The sequence below is a fragment of the Entamoeba histolytica genome, genomic scaffold (genome assembly GCF_000208925.1).
Source record: "Entamoeba histolytica HM-1:IMSS scf_1104750516855 genomic scaffold, whole genome shotgun sequence".
Classification (NCBI taxonomy): domain Eukaryota; phylum Evosea; order Mastigamoebida; family Endamoebidae; genus Entamoeba; species Entamoeba histolytica.
This window is the reverse complement of record NW_001915097.1, coordinates 4,470-24,871: the sequence shown is the minus strand read 5'-3', so window position 1 is coordinate 24,871 and position 20,402 is coordinate 4,470. Positions and strand designations below refer to the sequence as shown.

The window sequence follows — 20,402 nt, the reverse complement described above, 5'->3', positions numbered from 1 at the left end:
ATCACTATCAAAGTCATCAAAAATTGATGCGTTTAGCTTGACTGGTGTGTCTTTAACTGTTTGCTCATGTGTAACTGATTTGTTATTTCTTTTTTGTTCTTCTATAATTTCTGGTTCATTTATACTCTCTTCTTGTTGTTCTTTTTTATTATCTTCAACATGTGTCTTTTCATTATTCAATAACTCTGGATGTAACTGGAAGAGTAATTCACTGTTCATATTAAGAATGTTCCAAATCACTTTCATTTGGTTGTTATTTTTCTTTTGAAGTTTCTGAATTTTGTCTTTGAGTTGGTCTATAACTATAGTGTAATGTTTGATATTGAAGACTTTATTTTTGTTATTATTTTCTAGGAGTTAAGTCATTAGTCTTAATGAGATGTTGTTTGTGTCGTAAACAAACTGTAAGTTTCAAAAGAAGAAATAATTTTTTCATTCATTTGCTTAGACCATTGTGTTAGTTGTTCTCCGAGTGATTGTTGTTCTGAGAATGTGTTGATATCAACCAACCCTGTTACCATGTCAAGAATTATTTGATTTTCCATTTCTATTTTCTTGTCAATTTCCATTTCCTACAAATGATGAATATTTATTATTTCTTCTAAAAAATGATAAACAAACAATATTTTTGATAATTTCATTGAAACTATCCTTTGTTTCTTGTTTGTAAATACACTCGTTTTCAAACATAACTTTTAATTCATTTTCATTACATTCTTTATGTCCTTCTTTAAAACAATCAAATGCCACTTTGTGGAATTCTTTAGTAATATCCATTTCTGTTTTTTTTTAGTTTTTTTCAATACATAAAATGTGTTTTATAAAGCAATTAAAATAATTTAATTAATAACTCTTACTTAAATATTATCCATTTTTATGGTTTTAAGATATTACTTTATTAAAATTAGTGTTAATTTCTTTATCACTTTTTGTGTTACTTTGATATTGTTTTGATATTTAACTAAGTGTTTGTGTCATCAAAATTATTGTTGTTATATTTGTAGACTTAATTTATTTCATTTAGTTGTTTTTAATATCCTTATTATTGTTATGATGTTTATTATCTATTTCTATTTTAATTGATAGTTTATGAATAAACAATAAAATACTTATCATAACTAGAATAATCTCTACGTATCTCATCTTTATGTGTTTTTTTTTGTATTTTCTTTTATTATTTTTATATTTACTTTTCCTATTTGCAGTGTTATCATTACACTTTCATTCTTTACTGTAGCATTATCATTGATATATATTTTCTTTTGTTTTTTTTTTTTTGAAGATATATTATTGTATATATCAAACTTATATCACTTCATATACTAGTGATATATTATATAGATAACACATTATTAGTACAATATCTGCATTTTTCATTATGTACCATATCTGCTTTAAGGTTATTTTATAAAAAAACATTAAACCAAAGAATAATTTATTAATAACATGCCAAGTTAACTTATCATTAACTAATATACATAAGAATATACATTTCATGTATTAATTGCTGTTTAAATATTTCTTATTAAATCAATTGTTCTCAATGGAGAATAATTATTTTGTGAATATAATAAATATAATTAACTTATCTAACTGAAAATTAGTCAAAGTGTAACAATAGCTTCAATGAAAAAATATTTGTACTATATTTTGTTCATAAAATTGTTTTAATAAAACTTGATTTAATTATTTTATTGTATTTTCTGATATGTGAAAAGGTTTATATCATCTATTAGGAATATATTTCCACAAATTTTTTTATATAATTATTTTATCAACAAATAATATGTATAAATTAATATTTTTATGTTAAATTAATTAAAATGTAGAAAAATAATTTACTATTATAAGAGAGAATCAAAATGACGCAACAAATATTAATTATAAATGACTTGTATTATCATCCTTTAACTAACACATTCATTTCTTCATTTTCTTTAATACATTAAATTCTATTATTAGATTCATTTTTGTTAAAAATAACACAAATATTGTTTATTTTTAGATATTTGTTTTTGGAAGAATAAAAAGTCTGTGAAATTATTTGATGAGAAAAATCACTTGGTTGTTGAACAAATCAAAAACACATCTCTAAAAGTTACAATAAAAAAAAAAAAAAAAAAAGGAATCAATTATGATTAACCTTATTTTTTAGGTTTTTCATCATGTTGAGAAGTGAGCGAATCAGTTTCTTCAACACGCTTTATTTCTATTGAAATAAAGTTTTTGCAAGCATGCTCGACTTAAATGGTTCCTCAATTAAGTTGCTGCCTGACTTTTATTTTGATTTTAATGAGTAATATAATATTTCTCATTCTTTATATTGTTGTTTTAAGGAGAGTATATCCATAACATACTGTTATAGCTCATCTCCTTTTACCTTCGACACCCCTTAAAGAAACCCTATTCCTTGATAATATCCTTATGTTTAATTTTTGTGCAACAATATCAATTATATATGCGTCTTCTTTAATAAATGATAATTCTTAATATGTAATACTCCCTTAGTAAATAATAATCCTTATAATTAATAATGAATAACAATACACGTTAATGAATAACAATACACGTTAATGAATAATAATCTTTTATAATAATCACTTCTAATAAATATTAATAACAATAAACAGTTAGTGTTGAATAGATATTATCTCACCAAAGGCACGTCATGACCAGACGATAACTGGGAGATTCGAAGCATGGGATTATTTTAGGGTTTCATGTGGTGTCTCTGACGTGCCATCTTCGAATCTCATCTCTAAAAGTTACAATAAAGTAAATATTGTAAAAAATTATAACAAACAATTATCATAGAGGCAACAAAGTCAATACTTTTTCACAGTGTATTTATTGAAGAGAATAAAAACAAAAACACTAATTTTTATATTGGAATAGCACATTACATAATTAATAAAGTATAATGTTAGTTATAAAGCATTAGGTACAATATATTCCAAGGTAATAAATATCAAGTATTATTATATTATTTTTCATCAACAAATAACCCATAAAATTAAAAGGTAAGTTGGCTATTTAAACTCTAATTTTTATTTATAACAAAAAACAATGTTAATTGAAGTGATTTGGCTATTTGAAAATAAAAATTGATCAGATGCATGGTTTACATAAAAGAAAACACTCACCAAACATTTATCTACAACAATATAAAATTCACTAACAGTAATTAAACTAATTGACTTTGTTTAATATCCCCTTACCAAAAACTCTCAATACAAACATTGAAAGCATCAGACTATGAAATTGGTTTGGTTGGTTCTGTTATATTTCATTTAAAAAAATAAACCCAGAATTAAAACTTCGTTGTAACTAAATACTGCCATTTGGACGATATAAAACATGCCATTAATTTTTGACTCTTCTTAACAGAAGAGGAATGCGATAATTCGAATTACTAATGGAAGTAGAGCAAATGCTAAAATAAGGTATTTTTGGAATTTTCTTTGTTGTATTTGTTCTGGCGTTAATTGTTCTTGAGGCACATTACCTCCAAAAACATTAACATTAAACATCCCAGGAAATCCAAATCCAATGGCAAAAGTTGCTATATTCCCACCAACTCCACCAGGAAAAAATGGTAAAAATGGGTTTGGCTGAGGAGCAGGTGGTGGTTGAGTATAATGTCCTTGAGGACGAGGTGCTCCACGTGGGTCGTTTGTGGTTGTAGAATTGTATATTGGAATAACTGAATCAACTGTAACTTTTGATTTACAAATAGGGCATGTCTCTTGTCGAGTAAGCCATTCTCGTAAACATTCCCAACAAAACATATGTCCACATTGTGTAACAACTGCATTTTGTGCTGTGTCAAGACAAATCAAACATTCAAATTGGTTTTGCCCCGTTTCTTTCGTTGACTTTTCTACATCTTCAGTTTTTTCTTCTTTTTCTTCCGGTATTTCTTTTTGGTTGTCTTGTGTTTCTTCTTTTTCTTCAATAGTACTAATAGAATTATTGCTATTCTTATTTTGTAATTGTTCTATCATACTAAGTGAATTGTGTTGAGGTTGTTCCATTCTTTATAAACAATTATTTTTAAAATAAAAGATGGTGATGAATTTATTTTGATTTATCTATTCAATAAAAAAATAAAATAAGTAATTTTTATTTAAGAAAAGAAAACCAGAAAATTAAAATAATGAAAAAACAAAACATAAAAAAATTTAACAAAAATAAAATTGTTTTTCATTCAAGATTGTTATTTATCACTTTTTCTTATTTAATTCTGAACCATCATTGTATCTTCTTCTCTTAAATATTCTCCTAATTCTCCTTGATTATAACAGACAATCCCTGTTGCACTTATTCGAGAATATTCAACTGAAGAACATGCTGTTGTTCCAAATCCATTTGCAATATCATTTTCATTAAACATAACACATCCTATGTTTCTTGCCATGTTGTCTGTTATTTTACTTATTCCGTTTTTGACTAAATGATTTCCATATAAAAATGATGTTTCTGCTTCTGGTTTTACCCATATTTTACATGAACATTATTGTGCTAAATATGGTAATGCAGTTATGTGAAGTTTAAATTTCCCTGTTTTAGTGAATTTCCCAAAACATGTGCCAAGTGATAATAAATTCTCTCTTCCAATTGTGGTAGCTTGTTCTGCAATACTAAGTCTCACATAATAAACTCTATCCTTTTGTAATCTAAAACAATACTCTTCATTTTCGTTGTCTATTAAAAATCGAATGTTTCTGCCAATGTACTTCGCTAGTTTCTCAAAAAAATGATTTTGTTTCTTCATCAGTTAAAGGTCTCATTCCTCACTTCTCTCTTTTGCTTTTCAGTTGTTTTTATTTCTGTTGTTTTTTTAAAGGGGTTTTTCTTCTTTTTTTTCTTCCTTCTATTTCTTGTTTTTTCTTTTTTTGTAATTTATCCCACAATTTTCTTTCTTGTCTTTCTTTTCATCTCATTTCTTGTGATATATCCTATGATGAACATTCTAACCATTTGTTTGCATTAAACTCTACACCACTAATACTCTTTATTGAATCAATTCAAATACTCACCTCTCAATTTGAAGTAAATCGAATTGTGGATATTCTATTAATTGACCTTTTTTCTTTTCGTCTCATTCACTAATCTATTTTCTTTCATTAATTACACGCAATAAAATTCTTGATTGAAACAACAAAATTATTTTCTTACTTGAACTTGTATTGTAAAATAGTCATTCTAATAATTAAACTAATAGTGTTAAGATATTTTATAAAAACTATTATATCAAACGTTATATTCTATTAATCCAAGCTTGTTAAAAAGCTATTGCTGATGTCTTCAATCAAGAATAATAACAAAGTCTCTCTTATAAATTTTAATGTAAATAAAGTGAATAATGCTAAATTATATGAATTTTTAAATTATTCCTATTTATATAAGACGAACTAAATTATAAAAAAAAGAAATATAACCAATAACTAAGTATATTATTTATTGACAATGGTATTATTACCACCAATTTTTATATTATTTCTGCTAATAATTTTATTGAGTTTAAAGAAACTTCAATATTATTGAAGTTCTTTAACTATTATTACTATTATCATGCAAGTAATGTACTTTTATTAATTAATTACTTAATTATATCTATCTAATTTTTTACGACAGTTATTGGATAATGTTAATTGACTTTTGTTTTCAGTAATTTTATCCTTTATATTATCGTCTATATTTATTACTACTAATTACTGTTTTTTTAAATAAATGTTGTATTTCGAATTCCATCAAAATTAAAATATTTATTTTAGGATATAAAAGTATGGAACTAAAAAATGAAAAATGGTATATAAATATTTTAGTGTTGCATGAAAATTTAATATTGGACTTTTCTTCCATAATGAATTAATACTATTTAACATATTAATGAAAATGCATTACCACTACTTGATTTAAAAATTTATTGTCCATTTTATTTGATGAATAAAACGAGATCGAAGGTGGCACGTCTGAAACACCACACATAAACCCTAGTACAAATTCATTCTTCGACTCTCCCAGTTATTATCTGGTTATGACGGTGCCTTTGAATTAGGAATGTATTAGGGAATGGTGCAAAGGGTGCAGCAAGAGAATACAGTAGAATATTACGTGGATGTAATATAAGAATCTACTGAAGTGTGGGTATGACTAAAAGAAGATTAGTCAAAGTAAGACTAAAAAGAAGATTAGTCAAAGTAATACAGTAGTAATAAAATGATTCCTTCTTCCATTCATAAAATAAGAAAAATGAAATTCCTTAAAATTAAGGCAGAAAACAAACAAAGGCTTAAAAAGAAGAAATAAGCAGAAGAAGTTTGAAAAACCTTAATAAGAAGAAATAAAACAAAGAAGTGCTTTCCTCATTTTGCAAGAAAAACATAAAGAATAGGTTTAACAAAGAGATTACTCTTTTTTAATAAGCTCAGGGATGGGATTAGTCTCCCCTGAGCTAGGAAGAATAGATGAAAATTCTATTAATACTTAATTAACTACTTTTTATTTTATTTTATTTGATGAATAAAACTGATGTTATACAATTATTAATAATTATTGTAATATATGAAACAATGAAAGAAAAATAGAGGTATATATGACTTTTTAAAGGTACTACAATATTGTAATATTTTAATGTATGAAATAAATAACATTCATTAATTTATCAGTTACTAGAAAATAAAATTAAGTTATAACAGTATTAGTAGGCAATAATTTTTATAGACTTCTTTTTTTAATATATTATATTTTAACATTAAACCATTGAATAAACAAACACCTCATTCGCCTTTTTAATTATTTATTTTATATATTTTATTAGTTATTTAACTAATTACTTAATAAATTTAATTTATAATTCATTCCAAAAACATTATGAAGTTTTATGTCTTTTGATGAATATGACTTAGTTATATTTTCTTTTAATTTATCAGTTGTAATATTAACACATGTAAACATCAGTACTTTCTTCTTTTAGTTCAAACATTCCTATGCATCATTTGGTATCAACCCTTTATATTTAGACGTTATTTATTCCATGATTTTGATTTTATATATGTTACATGTTTTATTCATTTCTATCTTATTGTTTATTTAACAACAACATTATATTAAACTTAATAATATTTATTTAGTCTCTTGGCTTAACACAAGTCTCATTATATCTTATTACACAATACTTACACAAAATATGCGTTATATATAATCGCATTATATAATATTTATTCAATATTGTTAATCAAAATTAAAATATTTATAAATCAATCAGGAGTTACTTTTTAAAGATGAGATAAATTAGCTTATAGTTTAACATATTGATTAATTAAAACAATAAACTTTAGTTGAGGCTTTAATTTGGCAAGGGGATATATGTAAAAAAGAAATAAATGTTATAATATTGTTTTAGAGTTACACAAAATTTTTAATTGAGAATAATACATATCACTTACTAAAAATGAATTTTCTTGACTTGATTTAGTAATGCAAACGCAATACCAAAGGTTTTGTTCATTAGAGATAAATAAAAAAATTATTAAGTCAAGTTATTTATAAAAATAAATTATTCATATTTAATTTACTGACTAACTCTCATTAATAATACCATAAAAATGTTTATTTCCTTGGTATTGGATTTAAATTCTTTTTTTTTTTTTTTTTTGTTCTTTTTATTTTTACCTCAAACCTTACAATTAACAAATAATTTAAAAATAGTTTTAAAACAGATACAAAACAAAAAGCGATAAGTTTTTATAGTCATCGTACTTACACATATTGCTTTAACTGATCGTTAAGAAATAATAGAACGCATACTTATTTTGGAAAAATAACATTTATATTATTTTACTTTATTTTTACTATGTATTTGCGATAGTTTAAAAACGTTTACGATATAAAAATATAATTTTAATGTAGTTACATTCTAACATAAAAAACTTACTGAAATTTAGTTATAAATAAAACATGCTTGCTTTTATTATAAATTAATTTCATGTAGTACATGAATTAATTTCAGCAAACAAATGGATGTGAGTAGCAGTTGAAAGGATAAGAGACAGAGAATTGGCTTTTTTCTACAGGAGTGAAGACACAAAAAGATGATCTAGTACTAAATGCACATACCTCCAGTTTATCTATTGATACTGAAGAGTAGTTAGTACTTCCTTGTTTCTTTTGGACATGATTAATTAATTGTTTGAGAAAAAATTCTTCTTCTTTAATTACAATTTTTCTACCATTTGGAGTAATTGCGGAATCCCATACATAGAAGTGTATTACTTTTAATGATTCTTTTAAAGCATTTATTCCTAGTTGTAATGAATATCCTTTACTTAATAAAATCCAAGCAAGTGCATTGGAAAAGGAAGCTTCTCTATTTCTGCATTCGTTTATTTGAGAAGACTTAGACGGAAACCTATCACAAGGAAGATACGACTCATCACATATTTCATTTTTTAGCATTGACTTTGTTATAGTAACAACCCTTTCTTTCCTCAGTTTAGCATCATTAACAAGTGCATGAAGGTTTAAACAAAGGAGCTGTGAAAATTTAGAAAACGATGCTGAGTCATATTTTGTTTCTTTCATAACAAGCTTTTTCCCAACAAGTACTTTCAGTGCGTAATTACTTTGCTTTGATTTGGAAAAAGTCATCCTTCCACCTTCATTAACAATCAATGATACAAGAAGTGCGGTGGACAAAGCTTTTTTTGATCTTGACAATGCTCTACTAATGATGCAGCTCATTCTAATTAATAATTCTTTTTTTTAAGTTTTTATTTCGTAGTATGAGAAATAGTTTATTCGTTTCTTTTGGAAGTATCTTCAAAAAATAAGAGAAAAGTTATTATATTCTTAAATTCTTTCACTTGAATTAATTTCCTATTTTGAAACGCCTCACAAACTATTTGTGGAATGGAGTTTTAGGTTGTTGAAGATTCAAAATTAAGTACTATATTTGCCATCACTTAGTTTGTTCATCAAAAACATAAATAATAGTTTTAAATTGCTTCATTTTCATCACCTTCTAGAGACCTCTTTCTTTGTTTTTCAGCTCATGTATTATTCGTAATGTTGTTTTAGTTTTCTTTTCATGAAAAAGTTCTCAAACAAATAGAAAATTGAAAGATATAAAAATGAGGTAAACTAAAAGTAATACAATAAATTATTAATAATAGAATATTGTTATAGTTTTTAGATTATGAATGAAACAAGTATCTTTTATTGAATTATAAAAAAATAAGAAGACGGATATTATAATAAAATAAATTAAATACTATTAATAAATAGAATTTATAAATTCATTTATTTGATCTAATTAACCTTAGAAAACATTGACTATCTTAAAGTATCTTTATTCCGTTTATCTACAGTTTTTATATAGCCATAACCCCCTCTTAATTCTTGTTTTAATATTATAATGTTATAATGTTATTTTCATTTAAACATCTTCTTCTAAACATTCTTTATTTTCTTTTCTTTCTTTTTTCGTTTATTCTATTTATTTTTTAATAAATCATGATAGTTTCATATTCAATATTCTTTTATAATTCTTTTTCTGAGTTAAATCATATTATTAAATTTTTTCTATTTGGAACTTCTGTTTGAAGTTTAATGTTTTTCTCCTTATTAATTACAAGTTAATTAATCATCATGTAATTTGTTTCTATTAAATTATCAAAGAATATTTATCCTGAATGTATGAAAAAAGAATTAATTAATACAGGTTATTTAGTGACTTGTTCCGTTCAAAGTTGTTCATTGTCATTGAGTATTTTTGGTGAAGCCATTAAAAACAATTATTTCTTTTTCTTATTTTTCCTTATAGTGAGATTTAATAAGAGGGTGTTGGTTACAATGTAAATACCTTTGTGGCAGTTTTTTTACTTTTCTTTTTGAATGTCTAATAATAAATTAAATTACCACCACCAGAGGATCTTATCTTTTCGTTATATGTCTCATTCCCAAACAATTTTCTTCTTGAAAAAGAATTAGGATAAATTAAATGGAGTTATGTCTTTAATCAGTTTTATACCAACAAATCTGTTTTATTTTGTCTCTTATTTAAAAAAAATGGAAGAATATTTTTTTAAGGAAAAGATAATAAGAGTGTTTGTTATTACTTTTTATTTGGTATAAATTTTCATAGGCACATTATAGAATTAACTATTATTCTTTTTATTTTTTTGATTATAACTAATAAATTCAAGTTCATATGAAATTTAAACGAATAATGTTTGAGTTAATTGAGTTGTGTAATATTTTCAATTTAAAATATTCAAAAATTTTAAAAACAAAGAAATCTTTTAAAAAGGTTTTAAAGATCTATATAAAGAAAGTATTTTCAGTATATATAAAACTTTATTCCTTATGAAAATAAATAAGAGTTATAATATTTAAGCTTCTTGTTAAGAAAAATAAAGGAGTAAAGACATATTCTTATTATCAATTTTTTTCTATTAATGATTAATTTGTGTTATCCTTTGAAATATTAATAAAAGTATTTTTCATTATGTGTTGATTCTAATTGTCTAATGAGTTATAATTTTCTTTTACAATTTTTATTCAAAAAGATGGTAATTATTAAAGTATCTTGTTTTTAATTGAATCTAAAAATTCTTCCAAACTATTAGGAATTTTAGCATTTTGCTTATGTCAGGATTGTTTATTCTTGATAGTTGTAGTGTTAGAGATAGGATTAATGAGTGAAACTTAGGTAGTGATTATTATTAAAAAACTTGTTAAAAATCATTAAGTTATTTGGTTTGTTTGCAAAACTACTACACTACTCATTTAATTTTTTTCTCAACACACAAGAAAACAAGTTTGTCGTGTCAAAGTTGACGTTCAAACTATTCTCAGATAACTTATTTTTGTTGGTAATAAACTCAAAAATTTGTTTTTCTTCTTTTCATAATATGAGAATGGGATATTTAATGTTGTGCATTAGTTCCACTCTTTAATATTTATAATCATTCTTTGTATTAGGTTGTGATAACTTACTATATAGTAATATGAAAATTGGTAATTCGTAAATACAACACTGATTATTGTCATTGTTTTTGAACCATATTTATATGAGTATTATGTGTTTCTATGACATGATCAAATATATCATCTCCATTAGTTTCATTCAATGCAAGTACTTCAATAACATTATACGAACAAATTTCTTCACATATTTCTTATTCTTGTTCTGTTGAGATTATCTCAGATTCTTTTTTATTAATTTCTAATAAATCAATTTCAGTTTCATCAAGAACAATATAGTGTTTAGGATCATATGTCTTTAGTTCTGACATTCAATAACTTTGAACACTTTCACATGACACTTGACTTTCAATAGAATAACACAACAAAAATACATAAGTGTCTGGATATAATAAAGGTTTGTCTTGTATTTCTCTCATTACTTTGTACTAAATAAACCTTTTATATGTGATATTTGTTATTGAATAATGTCATTAAGACTGTTAGTTATTGTAGGAAGACAATATGTTTTAGATATTCTTTAGTTACACGTTTATTCAATAGATATGTTATTCAATCGTATTATCATCGACAGCATGTTTTATGTTATTCAATACAAATCATTAAGGATTAATTATCTTATTCTTTAACTATGATATTTTCCTATTCTTATTTATCTTTTGGACTTTCATCAATATTTTAATTAACCACTTTAAGTTATTATTGTAAAGAATATTGTGATGACTATTTTATTGAGTTGTTGACTCATATTAGTTGTTAATGAGAAGAGAATCATTATTATAATTGGTGTAATTACTTCATTATTGAAGAATTTGATTTATAATTTAGTTATTCTTATTAAATAAGCAATAATTATACAAATACCAATAATAATCTTACAATAATAAAATGATTAATAGAAATCATATGTGATTAGATTAATTCATAAAGATAAAGAAGTTCTCAATTTAATATTAAAATTGTTATTTGTTGTATTGATGTTATGAATAGATGATAAGTGTTGTAAGTAAAACAAATAATAAAATGAAAGAAGATGATATTATATTAAACAAATGTTGTTTTAATTTTGATTAATAAGTTCGTTATAAATTAGAATTTGCAAATGAATGATTTTATATTATAACATAGTTGGTAGATAAAGCATAATTCAAAATTGGTTAATAGAGTGAAAAATGAAGAAAAATATATGAAAAATAGAATGATAAAATCTAGTGAATTTATTTTATAGTATGGTATGAATAAATTAAAAGTAACAATAAAATACAATGTAAACAAATTTAATAATAGTTGACATTATTTTTATAATGAATTGCATCTATTGCTAATAAAATAACACAACAAAATATGAACAAATTAAAGAATAACATATACTCTATTTTAAAAAGTTGATATTACTATAACAAAAATACATATAAACACTAATAATTTATATCAATACTGATAAATGAATAAATGAACACGTTAAAATATAAATAAATTTAATAAATAATATAAATGTGAATATCACATATTAAATAATATTGAAATAAAGAAATATAAAGCTAAATAAATTTATCAATTTATTTCACCACAACATAAATTATGAATTAAACGGTGTATAAGTCACAACCATAAATATTCAACATTTGTAAAAACAAAGCATACTAGTTATTGTATTATATTTTATTGATTAATATAGAATTACTGATTGAAATGTAATCTTGTTAAGATAAACATTATTGCAATAAAACCATAATTATTATAACAATAATATTTAGTTTGAAAATTAAACAATATGTATATTATCTAAGAAGTTATTTTATAACACGGAAATATAACATAAATATAAGTAACAAATCATAAGTAATTAGAAATGATTCAAAAAGAAATGGAGTTGAGATACAATGAAATAATAATAGTAATAATATATTTTGATAATGTAGATGTTTGTAATAATGAAGAAATTGATATTAAAATGTTTAAATGTGATACTACACAATTTTATTTTAATCCATATCATCAAATCATTATTCAAGACAAATATTTCATACTGTTGAATTATTTCATAAATATAATAAATATTGGGAAATTAAAATGGAAGAATATTTAAATAAATAAAATAATATGAAGTAGAGCATTAAACATAACTAAAAGAGAAAGAAAATTGAAGTCATAAAAAATATAGAGTTTCAACAACAAAAGAAATGTATGAAAATATGATACTACCAGAAATTAAATGATATTAAAACATTTGATAAACTAATGCATTAAAGTACAAATCATAGTTATGCTTCTACATATTAAGCATTATCAGTTCAAATAAATGAAAGTAAATTATAGTTGATTATTGTAGTTGTGTCATCGTGACTATGAAATATTTTATTTGTTATTTTATATTCTTATTTTTTATTTATTCATATTCTGTCATAATATTACTTCAATAACACTTCCTTCAACAATTATTTTTTAACATTTATAAGTAACTAATAAAAAGTCCTTATTCATTTCAATTACTGATTAAATACAATTTTTATTAACTTCAATGATTATTCAATTTCTAGTGAAATAAAATATCATTCATCCAAATTCAAATATTATTTAAACAATTCTTGCAAACAATTTTCTTAAAAATAAAAAATTTTCTCAATTTCAGAAAAAAATACCCCCAAAATAAAGATACTAATACATTATTCTGAATAAAATAATAATATCTAATAAAATTGGAATAAAAGAAATAAGCATTTCAATAAAAGCATCAAAAATAATTAATCTACTTTAAAACTACTTTAAAATATATAAAAATGTAAATTATTACAAAAAAAAAATAAATTATAACAAAGATAGTAAATTTTATATCAATTAATAAATATAACAGATAGACAAATAAATTAGAATAGGTATTGTTTGTATTGAAAATAATAGAATAGTCCTACCATAACAATTGATGATCTTAATACATCATGAAACCTACGACAATATTTTGAATTATATGACTCATTAATTCATTCCATTTATCACCTCAAAAGTTTTAACAGTAATTTTAAAGACATGACAGAAATTATAACAATAAAAAGAAGTGTCATGGAGTATAAATAAGATATAAATAATATCAAAAGAAACTAAAAGCAAAAACAAACAAACAATAAATAAAAGAAAAGAGAATATAAAATCATTAAGAAAAGATTATTTAAAAAAAAGCAGATAAAGTATTAATACAATATAAAAAATTAAAAAGACAAAGACAAAACTACCATCAAAAATACATAGAAGGTAGTGTTTTATTCAAAAAGAACATATCATATTTGAATGAGAAATAATAAAAAATAATATCAAGAAGATATAAACATAATTCATTTATTGAAATGAGTCTATAAAATACCATTAAGAAATATTCCATAGTACTAAGTTATATAAATAATAATGTTAGAAGTAATAATAAAAATATATAGATAAACAAATTGAGAATCAACCAAATATCAATATACTATAAATATAATAAATTGTTAAAGATAAATAAACTGTAAAATAAGTATGAACCTCTGTTAATTAAGAAATTATTCTCTTTTTTCTTAAAACAATATTTAGGATTATTTCATATATTTAAAATTTTAAGTTATTGTATTTTTTTGTATAATATGGTTTTATCCCCATGATAGTTTTGAGTTATGATATTTTTAATATTCTACAAATACTCTTTTATTAAAGACTTGTTTTGTATGATCTGTAATGTTGTCAAATAAAAAAAAAGAAACAAGAAACTTCAATAAACAATAAATAACTTATTTACACTAAGAAAATAAAATGGTATATAAAACAAAATAATATTTATAAATAAAGAAAAATATATAGAAAGAGAAATTAAAATAATAATTTTAAGAGCCAAAAGAAAAAAAAAAGAAAAAAGATAGCAGGAAATTAATATCTTATTTTTATTTTAGTTATCAGTTCATTTCATGACAGAAGTTTGTTTGCTCCACACTCCGTTGAAACAGGGTTTTCAAATTTTTTCCATAAGAAAGAAGGAAAAATAATGGAATAGAAAGGGCCACCACAGGAAGAACACTTTCTTGGAGATTCATTTAGCGATGAAGAAGATGATAAAGACCAAAATACAGAAAGTTTGAGTAGTTCTGAATCAAAATCAACTACAGGAGAATATAGTGAGTCAAGCTATGAAAGTGAAGAAGATTCTGAAGGTTTGAAGGTTTTATAATTTCAGAAAATTCAAAAGTATTTATAAAAATTTTGAATTTAAAAAAGAAAAAAAGAGAAGTTAACAAGAAATAGGGGATGATATTGATTATAGAAAAATGATTGAAACAATGAAAAATCAATTACAAAGTTATAAAGATGCTGTTGAAGAAGATAGACAAAGAGATAAAGCTAGAATATGTAGACTAGAAAGTGATTTAGAAGATGAAAGAGATAGTAATGAGTCATTAAAAAATAAAATACAAGAATGTGTTGGAACAATAAAACAATTAATTGGAGAATTAAAAAATTTAAAAAATGAAAAAGAAGATTTAATGACACGAATTGATGAAGAAACAAAAAATCATATTCAGACAATAAAAGAATTACAAACCATTAAACAAAATATGAATGATGAACAATTAAGTTTAACAGGAAAAAGAGAATTAGAAGTATTATTAAGAGTTACTATGGAAGGAATGAAAATAGAAAAAGTTGATGCAGTACAAAATAGAGATACAGATAGAGAAGACTTAGTATTACAAAAGAATATATTAGAAAAGAAAGTAATGGAAAGTACACAAAATCTTACATTAGAAAGAGAAAAAATGTTAAAAGAAAAAGGAGAAATAGAAAATAAATTAAAAGAAGTGACAAAAAATTATGATGAAGTTAAAAATGAAAGTGATAAATTAAAAGAGAAAATAGTAGTATTAGAAAATATGAATAAACAAAATAAAATGATTAATAATGGAAATTATCAAGAAAATATGATGGTTGATGCATTAGCTATTGTTAATAGAATTAGTGGTGAAGGACATTTTAGAGAAGTATCAAGAGTAAGTATTCAAGATTTAAATAGATATGTTAAAGAAGAAGTATATTTCCCAAGAATGTTTATGAAAATAGAAGATGATTGTGTTAGAGTATTACAAAATTCATATAGAAAATGGTCATCAAATAATAAAAGTGTTTTAGAAGGAAATGAAAAGATCCCATTATTAACATTTATAATGCATTATGCACAATCAAAGTTATATGGAGATTATTTAAAAAAGAAGAATGATAAAGTATTAGAATATTTTGATTTACTTGAATCAATTTGTAATTTTACAAAAAAATATTCATTAGATCCAAATGTTAAAAAAGTTTATGGAGAAAATAAATTACAAAATAATATAAGTTTTGTTACTGAACCATTTACTAATTCTAAAACTATTCCTGGTAAATCAGAAAAACTTATTAAATTAAATGAGTCAGATCATCGTTCATCTGTCTCTTCTCGTGTTCAATTACATGAAAATTTAAAAACTAAAACTCCTACATTAGCTTTCTTAGATAAAGGTGGAAGTCGTGCTTCTTTACCTAATAAAGTTAAACCAAAAAGATCAGAAACATTAGTTGCATTCTTTAAATCAAGTAAAGATAACTCTGGTGCTTCTACTCCAACACAAGAACTTAATAAAACATCTGTAAGTCCATCAGAAGATAAAATATCAACTTTATCTACTTCAAGATCAAAAGCACAAAGTAAAAGAGGTACAATGACACCAATTGCATTTGATGAATTAGTTGGACAAATAGAACTTCATGAAAAAGTAGAAAAAAGTAAAGGTGATGTAATAAAAATGCCAGGAGAAGTAAATGGAATGGTTCAATATAAAGATAAGATATATATTGCAATGAGTTGTTTTAATGATTCATGTATTGGATGGTTAAGATGTGTAGATGCAAAAGAACCAACAAAAATACTTTCAACAAATACATATAACCAAGAAATAATTAAAATGAAAATATTTAATGAATACCTTTATGTGTCATTGAAAAATGGTAAAATATTAATATTTAATGCAGACACTTTTAAACCAATCATATTTGAAGATTCATTACATCCAGGAATTGTAGATTTCTTTAGTTATAAAGATAGTGTTTATTTATTATTAATATCTAGTGAATTTGTTAGATATACAATTAAAGAAGATAAAATTACAACTAAAATACTTAAATATAAAGGAATTCCTGTTGCTGGAAAACAATTATTAGTAAAAGATGATATATTAATGGTATGTACAAATTCTGGAATAAGTAAATTTGATTTAAAAAGTAAATCAGCATTAAAAAAAGAAGAACAAATTCAATTAAAAACAAGTCATATTTCAGTAATAGATAATACTTTATGGGCATTTTATCCAGATTTAAAGAAATTAAATGTTTATAATGATAAATTACAAATATTAAAATCATTTGATTTTGATGATGTTGTATTTATTATTGAATGTGGTAATAGTGTTTGGGTTGGACTAAATACAAATCAATTAAATGTTATTGATTCTACCTCTTATGAAATTACTCAAACCTTCGATTTATCTACTAATAAAGATGTCAGTCTAATTACTGGGTTATTAGTACAAGTTGGTAATCCTCCTTCTGCAATATTCCAATTCTGGGCAAGTACTGATGACTTACAAATACATTTCCTTCAAACAACTTATAAATCTCATGCTTTTATTCCAAGTGTAGAAGAAGCTCCAAAATGTGTTTTCTGTAAGAAAGCAGTAAAACAAAAAGATAGCTTCCAATGTATTAGATGTAAATTAGTCATCCATAAAGCTTGTGACCCATATAAACATAATATTCAAGCAGTTTGTAGAGGAAAACCTCAATCACTTTCTTTACAATTGTCCCAAGGAATGGATACTGACTCTGGTGTTATTATGGCTGAACCTTCTCCAAGAAGAAAGAATTTACAGAAGCGATTAAATAGGTCATATACTATTAAACCTGTGTCTGGTGGTATTTCATTCCCTGATGATTGGAAATAAATTCAATATTTAACAAATAATTTTAAATTAAATAAAGTTATAGTAAAATAAACTATTTTTTAATTTTTTTTCATTAGATTTAAATTAAATAAATTATAATAGTTATTATTATTATTTATATTATAATATATTTAATTCTTTTCTTTTTAATAGTTATGTTTATATCTATTTTGTAAAATATCATTTGTTTATGTTATTTTTTAAACTAATTGATATTTACATTGACTAACAAAAAAAATTATTTATAAAACCATTCATTAATATATTTAATTATTTTCATTTTTAATGTTTGTTTATAATTCAATTTTTATTTAATTTAAATATACAAAGATAATTTCAAATAGTATTCTTTAAAAGAAATTTAAATTTTTTTAAATTATACTTTTTATTAATGAGATTTCTTTAAATATTAAAATTTTATATAATTTTTTAATAAAAATTAAAAAAAAAACATTATATTAATAATTGTTATATATTCCACAAAATAACTATTTAATGTTATTCCAATATCTTAAAGTGAACATTAAAACCATTTTGTACAGAACAAGACCATTTCTTTGAGTTAATTTCATTAATATCAGCTAAGATAGGATTTAAAGGACGAATAGGTGGATATTTATAACTATGTATAAGTTCTTCTTTTGGTTCAATTTTCATAAATTGAATAGCAGAAAATCCAACAACGAATGGATCTTCATTATTCAAAGATGTCATTACATAACGACGTCTTTCATGTTCTTCAAATGGAACATGTAATTCTGCATACATATCATCTTCTGTATTTTCTTCTGATAACGTTTGTTCTACAGAAAGTGGGTCAAATTTACTCCATGAGGGTGTTTCAATTACATTATTTGTTCTAACAACTTCATCATGTTCAATATTCATTCTTTTCTTTTTTTTTTAATTATCCTTTTTTAAAATTTTTAATGTCTTTTTTTTTAAGATAAATTAAATAATTTATTTTTCTATTCTTTTATTCATACTTTATAAATTTTTTCTCTTTTTTTTAATTAGAAAATATATTAAAAAGAATTATAAATGAAGAGAAACATCAAACTTTTTTATTTTTAATAAAAAATAGTAAATTAATAATATATATTATTAGTTCAGTTTTTATAGTTCTATGAAAATTCTCAATGAACTTTCGTTTTTTTTTGATTTGTGGTTTTTAATTTCACTATGTCAATTTTTTGAAAAGAGAGGCACGTAAGTAATTTTTAGAAATACAAACAAATATTTGGTTAATAAAGGAAAAATATAATGTGAATTTTTTTGTAAAAAGATAAAGTTCTTTAACCAAAGAGTAAACTGCCTTTAGTTTCAAAAGATTTTATTAAACAGTAGAAGAGAGTAATTGATGTTTGGGATAGGAATCGCAGATTAACGAATGAATACAGTAGTATTTAAATTAAAAAAAAAAGAAAAAAGAAAAGGATATGAATAGACACTAACTATTTAATTAAATCTAGAAAATAATAAACATAAATAATTTAAAGATGTCAACAAAATTACAAATGATTGTAGATGATCCATATCTTGAACCATTTGCTGCAACAATTTATGGAAGACAAAAGAAAACACTTGATGTTCTTTCAAAAATAGAACATAATGAAGGATCATTAGAAGAATTTGCTAATTCATACAAACGATATGGATTAAATAGAACAGTACAAAAAGAAAATGGAAAAGAAGTAGAAGGATGGAGTATTAGAGAATGGGCACCTAATTTTAAAGAAATGTATTTATTTGGAGATTTTAATAATTGGGATAGAGCCACAGCTATTAAATTAACTCGTGATGAATTTGGAACACACAATGGGTTTATTCCAGATGAAAATGGAGAATCTAAAATTAAACATTTAAGTAAAATAAAAGTATTTGGTATCACATATTCTGGAGAACGATTAGATAGAATTCCTACATATCATAGATATTGTGTTCTTAATCCTAAGACATCATCAATGGAAGCTGTTGTTTATAATCCAGAACATCCATATATTCCTACATCACCAAAACCAAAAATTCCAAGTGCATTAAAAATATATGAAAGTCATGTTGGAATTTGTACACCAGAAAAGAAAATAGCAAGTTATGATGAATTTAGAGAAAGAATTGTTCCATATTGTAAAAAAGTTGGATATAATGCGATTCAATTAATGGCTATTATGGAACATCCATATTATGCATCTTTTGGATATCAAGTTACAAATTTCTTTGCAGCATCATCACGATTTGGAACACCTGATGCATTAAAACATTTAATTGATGAATGTCATAAAGAAGGAATTATTGTATTATTAGATATTGTTCATTCACATACATCTGCAAATGTAGTTGATGGAATTAATATGTTTGATGGAAGTGATGGACATTATTTACTTCCAGGAGAACAAGGAAAACATCCATTATGGGGATCAA

At 23.4% G+C, this 20,402-nt stretch overlaps 8 protein-coding genes and 1 pseudogene across 8 annotated transcripts in view, besides 3 other annotated features; 2 read left to right on the top strand and 7 right to left on the bottom strand.

Moving 5' to 3' along the window:
- Positions 1–371: 371 nt before the first annotated feature.
- EHI_038340 (uncharacterized protein) lies at positions 372–777 on the bottom strand (the record flags this gene model as incomplete). Its single annotated transcript, XM_646560.1, has 2 exons — positions 372–572; positions 622–777. The coding sequence occupies 2 exons, from the start codon at positions 775–777 to the stop codon at positions 372–374; spliced, it is 357 nt and encodes a 118-aa protein (XP_651652.1).
- Positions 778–2,107: 1,330 nt separating this feature from the next.
- Positions 2,108–2,753: a repeat region.
- An 84-nt stretch (positions 2,754–2,837) lies between these two features.
- On the bottom strand, positions 2,838–4,087 carry EHI_038330 (zinc finger domain containing protein). The gene has a single exon (XM_648610.2). The coding sequence runs from the start codon at positions 4,032–4,034 to the stop codon at positions 3,381–3,383; it is 654 nt and encodes a 217-aa protein (XP_653702.2). The 5' UTR covers positions 4,035–4,087; the 3' UTR covers positions 2,838–3,380.
- Positions 4,088–4,237: 150 nt separating this feature from the next.
- On the bottom strand, positions 4,238–4,417 carry EHI_038320 (uncharacterized protein; the record flags this gene model as incomplete). Its single annotated transcript, XM_001914009.1, has 1 exon — positions 4,238–4,417. The coding sequence occupies one exon, from the start codon at positions 4,415–4,417 to the stop codon at positions 4,238–4,240; it is 180 nt and encodes a 59-aa protein (XP_001914044.1).
- A 96-nt stretch (positions 4,418–4,513) lies between these two features.
- Positions 4,514–4,774, bottom strand: EHI_038310 (60S ribosome subunit biogenesis protein NIP7, putative; the record flags this gene model as incomplete). Its single annotated transcript, XM_001914008.1, has 1 exon — positions 4,514–4,774. The coding sequence occupies one exon, from the start codon at positions 4,772–4,774 to the stop codon at positions 4,514–4,516; it is 261 nt and encodes an 86-aa protein (XP_001914043.1).
- Positions 4,775–4,981: 207 nt separating this feature from the next.
- Positions 4,982–5,097: a repeat region.
- An 863-nt stretch (positions 5,098–5,960) lies between these two features.
- Positions 5,961–6,508: a repeat region.
- A 1,502-nt stretch (positions 6,509–8,010) lies between these two features.
- EHI_038300 (uncharacterized protein) lies at positions 8,011–8,745 on the bottom strand (the record flags this gene model as incomplete). The annotated part of the gene is made up of 1 exon (XM_648611.1): positions 8,011–8,745. One exon carries the CDS (start codon positions 8,743–8,745, stop codon positions 8,011–8,013), a length of 735 nt encoding a protein of 244 aa, XP_653703.1.
- Positions 8,746–11,038: 2,293 nt separating this feature from the next.
- On the bottom strand, positions 11,039–11,392 carry EHI_038290 (annotated as a pseudogene).
- Positions 11,393–14,921: 3,529 nt separating this feature from the next.
- EHI_038280 (uncharacterized protein) lies at positions 14,922–17,981 on the top strand (the record flags this gene model as incomplete). The annotated part of the gene is made up of 3 exons (XM_648612.1): positions 14,922–14,930; positions 15,008–15,164; positions 15,256–17,981. The coding sequence occupies 3 exons, from the start codon at positions 14,922–14,924 to the stop codon at positions 17,979–17,981; spliced, it is 2,892 nt and encodes a 963-aa protein (XP_653704.1).
- A 498-nt stretch (positions 17,982–18,479) lies between these two features.
- Positions 18,480–18,869, bottom strand: EHI_038270 (uncharacterized protein; the record flags this gene model as incomplete). Its single annotated transcript, XM_648613.1, has 1 exon — positions 18,480–18,869. One exon carries the CDS (start codon positions 18,867–18,869, stop codon positions 18,480–18,482), a length of 390 nt encoding a protein of 129 aa, XP_653705.1.
- A 611-nt stretch (positions 18,870–19,480) lies between these two features.
- EHI_038160 (1,4-alpha-glucan branching enzyme, putative) overlaps positions 19,481–20,402 on the top strand; it is a gene marked incomplete at its 5' end in the record, with an annotated part of 1,926 nt that continues 1,004 nt past the window's right edge. Inside the window, one exon of the mRNA XM_001914007.1 lies at positions 19,481–20,345. Within this exon, the coding sequence (XP_001914042.1) occupies positions 19,481–20,345 (865 nt within the window). The remainder of the gene's footprint in view (positions 20,346–20,402) is intronic.